Source organism: Lottia gigantea (assembly GCF_000327385.1).
Source record: "Lottia gigantea unplaced genomic scaffold LOTGIsca_2, whole genome shotgun sequence".
Taxonomy (NCBI): Eukaryota; Metazoa; Mollusca; class Gastropoda; family Lottiidae; genus Lottia; species Lottia gigantea.
The window spans coordinates 4,076,603-4,089,938 of record NW_008708400.1 but is presented as its reverse complement, the minus strand read 5'-3'; the positions used below and the strand labels follow the sequence as shown (position 1 = coordinate 4,089,938).

Genomic DNA, 13,336 nt, shown 5'->3' with positions numbered 1-13,336 from the left:
AAACGACTATTTTTAGAATTAGCCTTCCGCCTTTAAGTCTCTCATCATCTCACCAAATCTGAAAGATAATGCAATTTCAGACATCAAATTCCAAATCTAGACCAAATTTTACCCAAAAATAGGCAGGCAAAAACCCCAAAAGGGAGAGAGAAAGAAGATTTCTAAAAATAGCCTGGACTAAAATAGGCAGGCAAAAACCCCAAAAGGGAGAGAGAAAGAAGATTTCTAAAAATAGCCTGGACTACATTCCTATACAATCATTTGCATAAAATGTTTTAGTGGAGTGAGTCCATCCGTTTTTGAGGCTTATTTAGAGTTAAATCCCTTTGACAAGGAGCAATTATTGATTTATATTTCCGGTAGTTTCCGTGAACTTCCGGATTATGTAAATGAAGTAGGTCACGTTACCTTATATGGTAAACGTTCAAGAATGCAGAAGTTGACTTTACAACTCTCAAGAATACAGTGGTCGAACTTACATCTTTCACGAATGCAAAGTCAAGAAGACATAGTTGATATTGTCAATAATGCAAAGTTAAAAATTCCTTTTTCCTAAAGGAAAGTTTGAATGGTGTCTGATGTGAAATAAAGTTTGAAAAGTAAACTATCAATATCTCTACTTTGTAATAAGTACATTGACTTTTTGATTTTAAGAAGGTTTATTTTGTAATTGTGTAATGTTGAAATATGACTTTGTAAAGTCGAGGCCTTGTTTTCAAGTTTGACTTTGTGAATACTTTGGCAACGATCCCCCTCTATAAGTTATCAGTATTGTCAGCCAGCAACTGTCCGATAAGCAACTGTCTTACACTCGAACTGCATCCCAAAGTATCAGATAGTGTCATCTAAATAGAGTAAGACATCAAATAATATTAGTAGAACATGAGAAATCAAATGGTACCATGGAACTATGGTGAATACCAGTGAATACCGTAGCATCTAAGGCAGTGTCTAATTTTCGGACTACTAATTACGCCATGTGTTTAAAACAGTTAATTTTTAGTCATCACTCAAAATAGTCCAGATGACAGTCAAATAAACTATTGTTTATAATAATCATCTTTTCATGAGCTGGCAATTAGTAAAATAGGTTAATTATGACACATATAACATCATAATAAAGCTGACTTAATTATTATGATTAAATGCATCTTTTTTTATTTGCCGTTATTAGCATGTTAGAAGGATAATTAAAAATAATCCGGATTTTTTTTTTACATACTATTAATCGTAATTAATTAATGATCCTATAATCTTTACGGTGTCTGTAAAATCTAATGAAAGATAAGTAATTGTCACGATACCCAATTTCGTGTGGAATGTTCCATTTTAGCTTCCTGAATGAACCTTGAAATGAAATGAAGTGAAGTGGAGAATTACGTCTTTCTTTTCTGCAACACTGTTTGAGCTAATGTGGACTGGCAACGCCATGCAGATTGCTTTCTCTTCTCCGAACTCCAACTGTCGAGGGGTTTTTGAAGTACACAGCCTGTAGCACACGGGGCATCAGTTTATTTTGTCATCCGAACGATTAGCCCGTCCGATCTGCATCACTTAAGGAGAAAACTGAGTTGAAAATTCGAGCTTGACCTTTATCGTTAGCCATTGTCCTATTATCTGTTTGGTTTGGTCACGTAGTAGATTTCTGGTCTAGATACTATCAAAAGTATATAAATATAGATCAATATATTTCATGAGTTCTAGATAATATTGGAAGATATGACCGTATTGAACCATTTTGTTCACGTGATCTTTAATGGAAAAAGTCGTCTGCTGTTGTAACATCCTTATGGTCGCGTGCAGTTGAGGTCACCATGCTTTTTGATTATAAAATGTGAGGCATGGCATTGGTTGAATGTCCACCGTATAGTATTATAGAAGAAATAAACAAAACACTTCGGGCTCTATTTACGCCGTGAAATTAGGACAGTAAGGACCTGCGCTTTTAATAGTACAGTTAATCATGACATTAGACATACGGGTAAGTGAATATATACCATACATTTGTCAGACATGGATAATATCGATCGAAGTTAGTTCAACATATAGCTTCATCTTATATAATGTTTGATTTTGATCAATAGATGCTTCTTCATTACATAATTAGACGGGCGTATACCACACACTTATGTGGAACGTCGGGTCTTATATCCGTAGCGACGTGTCGTTAGGTTTTCATTTATAATGTTTGTTAGCTTTATGTGACAATGATCACTTGAATACTCCCAATATTTGAAACACGTGTGTCTAATTAAGACTAGGAAGTGACCACTCTGTAATCATATGGTTGTCGAAGGCGAATCAAAGCCAGTAATAGATGACAATGTTCTTTTGGTTTATACTCTTTGTCGTCAGTCATAATCTACAGAGTAAGCGTAGATTACAGCAAGTGATGAGATGACGACTGTATAGTAATGAGTGTAAAGATGGGCACAGTTCGACCTTTTGCACACATTGCAGTTGTTAGTAGTCGACAGTATCCAATGCGATGCTTGAAACGTCCTAATAGTCTGTATTTTATTCGAGATCTCAAGGACGTGTAACGCCGTGAAGTGCGCAATTAAAAACATGGACATGGGCGGCACACGAAACATTAGTTGAGATCATTGTCCCATCTTAAGATGCTCATCCATACCTGAACTTGCAAAATGATAAGTACCAGCTGTTTGCTTCAGGTAAGAAGAATATAGTATCTATCTCGCAGGCTTAATTCGTCTTAGGCGACCACCCTAAGGCTACATTGCTCACACTCTTATCTTTCTAGTCTTTAGGTAAACCGGGATATAAATTCACGAATTGGGCTACAACATATTCATGTTACCCAGAACTTTACTTCGAGCCAGAAACTACAGACGAAATTCGACAGATATTGGCGTTTGCCCAGAAGAAGGGCAAGAAAGTGAAAGTTGTGGGGAATGGACATTCACCATCAGATTTGGCCTGTACTACAGACTTTATGATCAGTTTAAAGCGATATAACAGAGTTCTACAGGTACTGATATTTTTGTTAATTAAATTGCCCTGCATGATAGGAATCAACATGAATTCAAGATCATAAAATCGCGTTTTGTCATGCACTATATAATATGATAATACAGTTTTAAATTTTTGGTCGCTTATTAGATTACGTAGTCGAACTCGAACCTCGCATGTGTTCATAAGCAAATCCAAGGATAAAGAGATTAACAAAAGGTTATTGACTCTTATTGACCACTAATGAATGGCCTAATAACTTGTGTCAATATCATAAATGTGATGGAAGTCATGGGACGTGTGAACAGAAAAAGCTTTATCAACTATATAATATACATCATATTTGATAAGAAAACTGTTATATTATAGGTCGATAAAGAATCAAGATTAGTACGTGTTCAAGGTGGCTGTCTAATAAAAGATTTAAATGAAAGGATTTTACCGGCCAATGGTTTGGCTTTCACTGTGTAGGTCTTCCTTTCGAACCCCAGTTCCTTTTAATACGGTGGATTATAAAAACCATTTTCAGGACTCAATCCTATCCACGAAATGTCCACGGCATAAGAAGTATCGTGCTGTGTAATAGAAATAATCCAATTGCGGTCATTTTGAGGTTTTTGTTGGTTGATCAATTCAAATTAGACAGAATTAATGACAAGAGGCATGGGAAATGGCATAATGACCACAGACACTGCCATTGTGTCATACGCCAGCTAATCTTGTATGCCCATTTTACGTTTCTACTTACCTGTCAGTAGCTTAAAAAGAAGGATTAGCATTAAAATGGCACTAAGATTGCACATTACACCACCAGTGTGATTTGTAAACTTAACTCATTGATAATTTCAGGCAGGGAACCGTTAGTGATTTAACTGCCGCTGGTGTCATTAGTACAGGCACTCATGGTACTGGACATGATTTCGGGATCATTTCAACATTTGTAAGTAGCCTTTCTTATTGATGAATGTATAATATCGGGTGCTATGACGCCAATAAGATTTCTTTCTAAACTTGTTGTACAATGTATATATGAGTGTCATGTACCCGTAAAACAAGCTTCAAAATAAATTAACAGATTAACAGACATGACTAACTGAAGCCAGCGAAGCTTTAACGGGTGTATCATTCATTTGATGTCCATCGAATAATTAGCTGAACCCAAGAAAAAAAATAGATAAGCAGGACATAAAAAAAAGTAACTTGGTCTAAATGCGCCATTGATTTGCTAAAATGATTCCCTATTTATTGCCAGGTCCGAGAGATCGAACTGATGCAAGCATCTGGAGAAGTATTAACAATATCCAGGGATTTACAGAACACGGATCTATTTCCAGCAGCCTGTGTCTCATTAGGTGCACTTGGTGTTATATTGAGTGTTACATTTAAGTGTGAAGCAGCCTTCAATCTGGAACAGACACAATTCCCCAATTCCCTGAACAATGTAAGATATATGTTATTAACCTTTACTTATTTATATATTTTCTTTTACCTAATAAATGTCGAATTCATCGGTGCAGATACCTTACACACTGAGAAATGCAGAAATTATTTCTGCAACGAAGTATTTAAATTTTTACGGAAGTTAGTTTTTATCGCTGTTTTATGTAATACTGCATATTATAGAGTGGTATTTTGGTCATGCACTCATCATTTATAATTTGATCCGAATTCTGTTCTTGTTTCAGGTATTAGAGAATTTAGACGAATATGTTACTGGATCTGACCATTTCCGCTTCTTCTATTTCCCATATACCAACAGCACACTGTGCTTTAACGCTAATAGAACCTCTAAGGTATGTCAATAGTTCTTCAAAGTAGGTCAATAAAACCCCCAGGGAAGGTCTATAGAGCCTCCAAGGTAGATCAATAATACCACCAAGACCAATAGAACGCCAAGGGAATGTCAATAGAATGTTCAAAGAAGGTCAATAGAACCTCCAAGGCAGATGCAAGGTAGGTCAACAGAACCTCCAGGGAAGGTTAATAGAATGTTCAAGGAAGGTGAATAGAACCCCCAAGGAAGGTCAATAGAACCTTCAAGGTTGGTCGTTAGAACCTGGAAGTTAGGTCAATAGAACATCCAAGGTAGGTCAATAAGCATTCAAGGCAGACCAAAAAGGACCTCAATAGAACTTCCTAGGAAACAAACAGAATATGTGTTTGCGATTTTTAAATTTCGACTTATTTTTTATATCATATTTTCAGCCTAAGAATGTAAAATCAAGTTGGTTTTGGGAAACTTTAGTTGGTTATCACATTTTTCAATTTTTCTATTGGCTAGGGTAGGTGATTTCAACTATTTATAATTTTGCTGAAATTTAAGAAAATCTATTGGACACAAAAACTATGGTCTTTTACTTATGATAAAAATTATTTTGTACTCTAATTAACTACATATCGTATGCCAACTTTATGACAATTATTTGTCCGTATGACGGTATAAAACCTGATTCTTTCTTTTCTACTATACGTGTAAATTTTGAATAACGCCTCATGAACTTGGTATAATGGTTGCAGAAACCTATTATTGTGTCATGCATACAATCTGACAGCTATAACAAAAAGGAAACTTTCATGGCATAGGCTTCTGTAGCGGGTGAAGATTACAAATCTCCCAAAGTCCTTTTGTCACTTATTTCGGTTTATGGTATAATTTCTTTTCAGTGCCTTTATAACTGCCTTAGTACCTGTAGTAAATCGATTGTTGTACAGGGTGATATACGCACACAAGTCAGAAAAAGTCGATAGATCTGATCATATATTTAATTTTAATTGTTTATTTAAACAGTATGTTTCAGAATGGTCCATACCAAGGTAAGAAAGCTATAGGCCTGCTTAGGCTTTGGATCAGTTAATTCAAGAGGCGCTTGGTTTTTTATCTGAAAGTCGGGCCGATTTTATTTACGATCGGCTCTCTGGCGACCTATTACAGTTCGTTTTTAGCACTAGAATCTCAAATTGCGCTGGTAGGTGACTTACCCTGACTTGAACAGGATTCCTGTATACTCCGTTAAATCATTTAAACGAAGCCTCTTAAAGGGACAGGTAGGCCATTGTTTTCACCAATCATACTTTAGTCTCAGATACGGGAAAGTCTAAGTCAATCAGTTATAGTGTTCAAAGCTCAGCTCAAAAGACATATGAAGGAAAAGTGAATAAAATTCCTAGTTTGAAGTAGTTTTACAGGAATTATGCGATTTTCATACATTTCTAGTACTTCTGAAGACTTTTATACATATATTCAAGATTAAAATCAACCCGACAAAATGGCGCATCTGTCCCTTTAATTTTGTTTCCTTTAAATTTAGAGAGAAGACATCTTACGTTTTAAAAGAAATTCAGAAATGGATTATAGACAACAATTTCCCTGCTCATGTTCCAATAGAAGTGAGATTTGTGAAAGGGGATGATCTTTATTTAAGCCCAGCTTATGGATGGAAGGATACATGTTACATCAATATAATTATGTATACGTATGTAGTTTTAGAATATTTTATACTTATTTCAATTTAAAAATTGAGAGATAGCATTCCACTAAACTTCTTCCATAACGTTTTTAGTCTTATGGTTTATCAGTTCATTGTTTATCGGCAGTAAGGAAATTTTAGTCTCCAAGCCGGCAGATTTAAAAAAAAAAAATACTGACTAGGCGATACCATCTTGCTGCCGACTGCAAGTTAAAACGATTCTGGGCATTTGAATAAGGAATAATTTTCTTTCTGTTTCAGACCTTTTAATAAGATTGTACCACGAGAGAAATATTGGAAAGCCTTTGAAAAAATTATGTCCGATGTTGGTGGACGACCTCATTGGGCAAAGGTAAGCTTTCGCTGCAATGTATTTTTCTGTAGTAGCAAGTAACTTTTATGAATATTGAACATAAGAATGTTGTTTATGGACATAATCTTTATCTGTTTTTAAAGAAATTTTGTCTGCAACCGTAGGAGTAAAGGTATTTAAGGCAAACTGTTACTTAAATAAATGGGATATCTGTATGAGAATTACACTTCTACTCCTATATACAAAATACTCCACATGATATGATACTCCACATATATATGACCATGGCACGGAAGATGTTGGACTTGAGCAAGCCGAGTATTATATTCCATAGCAACGATGTACGATGTTAATCTCATCTATGTGAGATCTATGTAAAACGTTGTTAAAAAAGGTTGTCGAATTATATGCTGTTGCCATTCCATGCCATTTATACAGTAAACAGGTATATGGTAGGAGATGTCATTGTATTTCATTTTCTAGGATCATAAATATGGACGAGAGGAGTTTCAGAACCTGTACCCTCAGTTTGATACCTTCTGTAAAATCAGAGAACGTCTGGATCCTAATGGAATGTTCCTGAACTCCAACCTGGAACGAGTCTTTGGGAACAGTTCGAATTCCATCTTTAAAGTGTGATAATGATAATGAACACTGGATCAAATGACACATATACTAATGATTGCATTTTACCATAGCTGTAGACCTACTATTACTTATTTTTCAAAATCTTGCATATGTTTTCAAAAGTGATATGGTCTAATTACGGGTAGACCTTAGAATTTGGTACAAACAGTTCTGTTCAATATTGTTTTCTGTAATATTTGGCACTATATAGTATGTTGTTATTTCTTCATATTGAAGAACTGTAAGATAAATCATTACTTTTTTTTTTTTTTATTAAACTAACTCTTGTTTTAAATTCGTTATATGTTGATCTGGGCTTCACCGTATTTTGTACTTGCATCCTGTTTACACAGAATAGGGATTTTCAAAAATCAACGACCTCCTCAGTTTCCCCAGAAGCAAAGTTATCGTTCAACGCACGTTTAAGGATTAACCAAAGTTAGTAGCGAATCATGTCTACGACCTGTACATTCTATAACAAATGCAATACTCACAATTCAGTCCAGCTATCAACCTTTCCGACGGTCCAAGAGCGACGGTTTTGAACCAATACCACGATAGAGACCTTTATATAGATAAACATATCGAGGTACCAGGCCATTGTCCATTATTCAAGATTTCGGTTCATTCGCCCAACTGATCAACCAAGCGATGTCAAATACTGGCTTTATCTAAGACAATTGTACATCTGGGGTAAATAATTATTGTTTGCACTCTTTTTGTAAGGTGACGGCGCGCCCATACAATCTGGGACACCATTATAGATTCCAAAAACGAACCGTCTAGCATAGCCGAAGAGTAAAAATAAATTCTGAATGCTGAATATTTTAATAATATATCCTAGATAATATTTCAAATTATAAAATTATCATAATAAACGGAAACATATAAGAAAAAATAAAAACAGTACATTGCTAATGACTCGAGATATATACAAACTGGGAAAAACAAACTGCTCTCCGACTATTTTGAACTCAGAATTGAATTCTTTGTGTCAATTCACAAACAATGTCTTAGAATGTCTTTGGATCCTTGAAAATATAAGGTTTGTCGATTGACATTGTAAATATTCATATTTCCACTCATAGGAATTTCCCACATTTTGGACTGAAAAATCTGGCCTAGGCCTAATTTTTAAACAGTGATTATTTCCACTATTCCAAGGACAATTCGAGACTTTCAGTAAAATTTGGAGGTTGATAATTACACGACAAGATTGGCAAATTCCATTCTGTAAACATTTTGGTCGGAAAGTGAGTACATGTATATACAAGTGATATACAATTTGATTACGAAGTTACCAATGCTTAGGATATGAGTAGGGTAACAATCTGTTTGCTATAGTTGATCCGACTTATGTTTGTTGATTGTGATGATACATGAGTAAATAAGAGCTATGTACAAGGAAGGAAAAACACATGACATGGCACATAAAGACCAGTCTTTCTTAGAAGTTAAAGCTTACAAATCTAAGTAGGAGGAAGTTACATAATGTCATTAAATACATATATTGTATCAGATTGTACTAATAGCACTGGAGAAGTTTTTCCATGAACAAACCTAGAATGAATCAATGTTTAGCAGACGTATATTTGAAATGGGTTGTTTCCCTTGAAATAATTTTGCAAAATCGTTTCTACTATTAATGGTTTTCCAAAAAGGATGACCATGTTACAATGGTTACAATGTCACCATATTTGTATATAATGGTAGGTACGATAGTGATATCATAATCTGGTCAGCAGGAAATCGACACAGTGCATAATACAATCTATAACTGTCCCTAATAGGGCCTACACATAAATAGGCTACAACATATCCAGTCAAAAGAACTAGAAGGTCATACTCATGACTGACTTTGTTCTTCAAACTCTATATTGAAAAAAAAAAACGGTTTTTGGTCAAAACTACATCTTATGACCTTAAAGTTCTATGATATTGAATGTCATAAATGAATGAAGGATCACCACACTACATATAAAGAAATATATTTCAGACTTAGTTTAGCATATCCTTCTTCTATTAATCTTTGTCAAAATTGTGACATGCTTATCATTGTGTTATATAATCGTATGCACTAAACCTGATTCTCAAGCTCAAACCTCAATACAAGTTGATCAAGAAAATTTCATAATTTTACCCTTCATGTATGATAATTAAACAAAATGAAAACAAAATGTGATAATAAAAGCCATTTTAAGAAAAGTACATGAACTTTACAACATTGCCATTCAACTTGTTGATATTTTTCTTTTATTTTCCTGGAAGAAGTAAACAAAAAATGAAATGAATTATTACAGGGATGTATCTGTATAATCCAACATCAGCATTTTATAAAGTAGAAAACCTAATATACAATAACCAACTAGGTTTGATATTGTGTTTGTCCACATAGCACTACATAGCAAATATTAGGACATAAAGAAAAAAAAACAGCATCTCATATAACTTTCATGCCAAATATTTTTAGCATTAAACAATTCTATACATTATTTGAAAAAAAAGAACCCATCTTTAAATCAATTGGAACGGGGGAAAACATATCTTTAAAACTCACCAATCTCCAATTGATAACTTTGATCCATTCATCCATATCTTGTTCTGTGGCAGCAAATAAATAAAATGTCCTCCATGGAAACTTTAACCTGTCAAAAATACAAGTTTTTCAGTCAAATGGACATTAATGGACATACTTGTTAAATTTGTAGCTTTTTTCACAATCCAACATCCACGACTCTGTCTAACATATAGCCTGAAGATGTGGTTTTCAAATTGCAAAAATTTAATGCTCCATGTGACATCATTAGGTATCTTAACATTAATGACAGTATCTATTACCTGAATAAATTTAATTTATCTTTATGTGTAGAGTCTTCACAGCATTCAATACATTCATTTAAATCTAACACTCTTATTGGCTTATGGTCAGTTTTACTTTTAAAATATTTCAATTCATTTCTCTGTAATACAAACCATCTATGGCGCCATGTCTAAAATGAAAAGAAACTGAAATAAAACTAATTTGAATGAAATGAAATTGAAATAAAACTAACTTAAATGAAATAAATGAAACTTGAAAAGCTATGATAAAAGAAAAAAATAACAAATCATGATGATCCTTTCTACCAGCTGATCCTTGGCCAGTCCTCTTGACATTGATCTTTCCTCAATTATCTGTACCTATTTACAGCTGGGTATAATTGAATGAGCAAGATACTCGAATAATGATGACAGATGCCTTTATTCCAAGTTCACAGACTTTTAGTTAGGACCAATTGTTTAACGTAACCAAGCATATTATACCCTGTCTTTTAGAGTCTTGAGGAAGACATTCAGATGAAGCTGATTTTCCAATTAATGGTACAAGTGTGCCATTTTGGGGGGTTGATTTTTGTTCAGAAGTACCAGAAATGTACAAAAATCACTTAATTCTTTAAAAATACTCATTGTTTTTTTTACATACAGGCTCTTTTACATTTACTAATTATGATTAAAATCTTTTTTACCATATCATTGACCATAAAAAATTATTTATCAAGGTGTAAATCTATTCTGAATATTGAAATATACCTGAGATATATTTTTTAACTACTTACAAAGCAAATAATTGCCATTGATATGGTGACAACAGATGCTAGAATTTACTGACAAACAAGAGCTAGTATAGCTGTCAATTTATTTTTCAATTTTCTTAGGGTGTGTCTTATTTGATTTTAAAATTAGTAATTGAATATCATATTTATTCAATAATATATTTCACATGTTCTTATCTACTTTCAAGATCAAATGCCATTGCAAGTTCTGCTATTGAGAGTCAGTTTAGTTTTCACAACTGCGATTGTTTTCATGATGATCAGAGTTGTTCCCATGATTCTCATTCTTCAAATAAATCTCAATTTAATACAGTGATAATTATAAGAAATGTACTAAAAATGGTTCTACACAGAAATGGTTACTCAAATTGATCATGTTTTTATATTTCATTCTTTAACACTTACCTTAAAAATATCACCAATTTTAGTTAAATAACCTTCTTTAGAATTAATCTACAACAAAACAAGTATAGAATACGGTACATATCAATTACAAATTATATGAAAAAGATGGTATAACCAAAAAAAGTATAAATTTCATTGAATCTGTCAAAAATATAGTTTGCTCTGTTGACTCTCAAAATAGAACTTTATTAGAACCAATTAGGGGAAAATTTATATTTAAATTGTAGCTATACCCAATCTTTGCAGGAAATTATTCAAGCTCTTGAATAAGATTTAATGGAAATTCCCTCATATTGTGATAAGTATTAATAACTTACAGAGAATTCTTGTTGATGTGTATTTTTTCCCGAATTAAATTCAGCATGAACTGTGACTGACTCATAACACTGAGGTTCCTCTATATTGCTAGGATATGGTGTTCGTAATAACACTAACTGACCTAGATTTAAACAATTCTAAATATTCATAACAATTCATGGAAATGAGACAAAGTCCACAACTAATATTTCAAGTTGCACTTGTTTCTGTGTGACTACATTGGTTCAAGTTCGAAATTCATAACAACTAGTTTGTAAGGTCATTAAGTTTAGAGGGAGTTCAGCGAGTTAGTGCTCACTCCTTAACATGAAGGGGCTGACATGCTAACTGTTGTCCAGATATGACAATAAACTGAGGTCCCATGATCTATACAGGATGTGCACTTTAAGGATTCCTCGACAGTTGGAAATAAAAAACAGTAGCCACTGTCCTGGCAAAATTTCACCTCGCTGTAAACTATATGGCATTATGTGTCTTTATTAGCCCACATGGTGCAAAAACTCCATTTATTTCATTTCATTAAGTTAGACATTCTTATCATAATACCTGACCTGGGTTTATCATTTATTGTGAAATTAGATTTTAAGTAGAGTTGACAATCCACAATGTTTTGATGGATGCCTTAGTAGGTTTAATTGAGGTCATTTTACAAAAGCTTATAGAGATTGAGGTTTTTTCTCAATTTTTAGCAGGGACAGAATGGATTTGGACCATACCTTTTTTCAGCTAGACCTCTATGGGTTTAGCAATTACACCTAAACTAAACTTTAATGACATCACTATCTCAAAAGCACAGACATCTGATAAGAAAATTAGAAAGATGCAAAAAGAAGCCAAAAATGCCCTAATCGACTGAAAACATCTATCAAACTCTTTTCTTCCCTAAATGATACGGATTCAGAGATCACTTTTCATAATGGAAGTTCCAAGAACTGTTCATCTACAACGAGGCGGAATTTCTTACCAGATTCTCCACCTATTAATGGCTGATTTTCAAAATGTTCCACTAATTCATCAATATTACCAAATGTACCATGTCCAAAAACATACTGAGTTCCACTATAGGTTATATGAAAATGTTTCACTGAATTTTCACATCTAAAAACACAAATACTTGTCATTACAATGAGTAGGCAGGATTCCACCACCGACAACTATCATTGTACCTAGTATAGTACTCTGTAGCCATGACAATTGGTCTGGATGTGGCTTAAATAAAGCATCACCTCTTAGTATTCCAATGATAGCAGTTATATACTCAAAAAGTACCATCTATTTTTTACAAACTGTAAATAAGGACTTTTGTATTTAATTTTACAAAAAAAATGAGCATAGCTATTTGCATATGAGCAAGATTATTTAGTAATTTGATCAAGTTTAATTTTTATTGTCTCTTCTTTTTTTAATTGTATTTCTGAAAACAGTTACAAATCATTGAAACTATAAAATGTTTCTGTTTCCTGTAAAATGAAGGTAAAGACAATATGTAGTTGACTAAAAACTCTTTAAAATTAAACCAACCTGACTGATATTGCACACTCTCCTGCTGTGGAACTAGGTCGTAGTAAATATGTTCCTTCTTTAGCATTCTGCATCAATAAACTTTCTGCAGTATGGCGGTTCATACCAGGATGAAACCA

At 33.6% G+C, this 13,336-nt stretch overlaps 2 protein-coding genes across 2 annotated transcripts; one reads left to right on the top strand and one right to left on the bottom strand.

The window, feature by feature from the left end:
• Nucleotides 1-1,845: 1,845 nt before the first annotated feature.
• Nucleotides 1,846-7,392, top strand: LOTGIDRAFT_208933 (hypothetical protein; the record flags this gene model as incomplete). Its single annotated transcript, XM_009053386.1, has 11 exons — nucleotides 1,846-1,981; nucleotides 2,765-2,992; nucleotides 3,343-3,440; nucleotides 3,823-3,913; nucleotides 4,226-4,414; nucleotides 4,659-4,766; nucleotides 5,179-5,255; nucleotides 5,638-5,787; nucleotides 6,282-6,446; nucleotides 6,702-6,792; nucleotides 7,237-7,392. The coding sequence occupies exons 1-11, from the start codon at nucleotides 1,964-1,966 to the stop codon at nucleotides 7,390-7,392; spliced, it is 1,371 nt and encodes a 456-aa protein (XP_009051634.1). The 5' UTR covers nucleotides 1,846-1,963.
• Nucleotides 7,393-9,862: 2,470 nt separating this feature from the next.
• LOTGIDRAFT_104002 (hypothetical protein) lies at nucleotides 9,863-13,336 on the bottom strand (the record flags this gene model as incomplete). Its single annotated transcript, XM_009053385.1, has 6 exons — nucleotides 9,863-10,025; nucleotides 10,219-10,370; nucleotides 11,379-11,426; nucleotides 11,696-11,817; nucleotides 12,661-12,794; nucleotides 13,218-13,336. Coding segments are annotated over 6 exons (738 nt in total), but the record flags the coding sequence as incomplete, so codon positions are not given.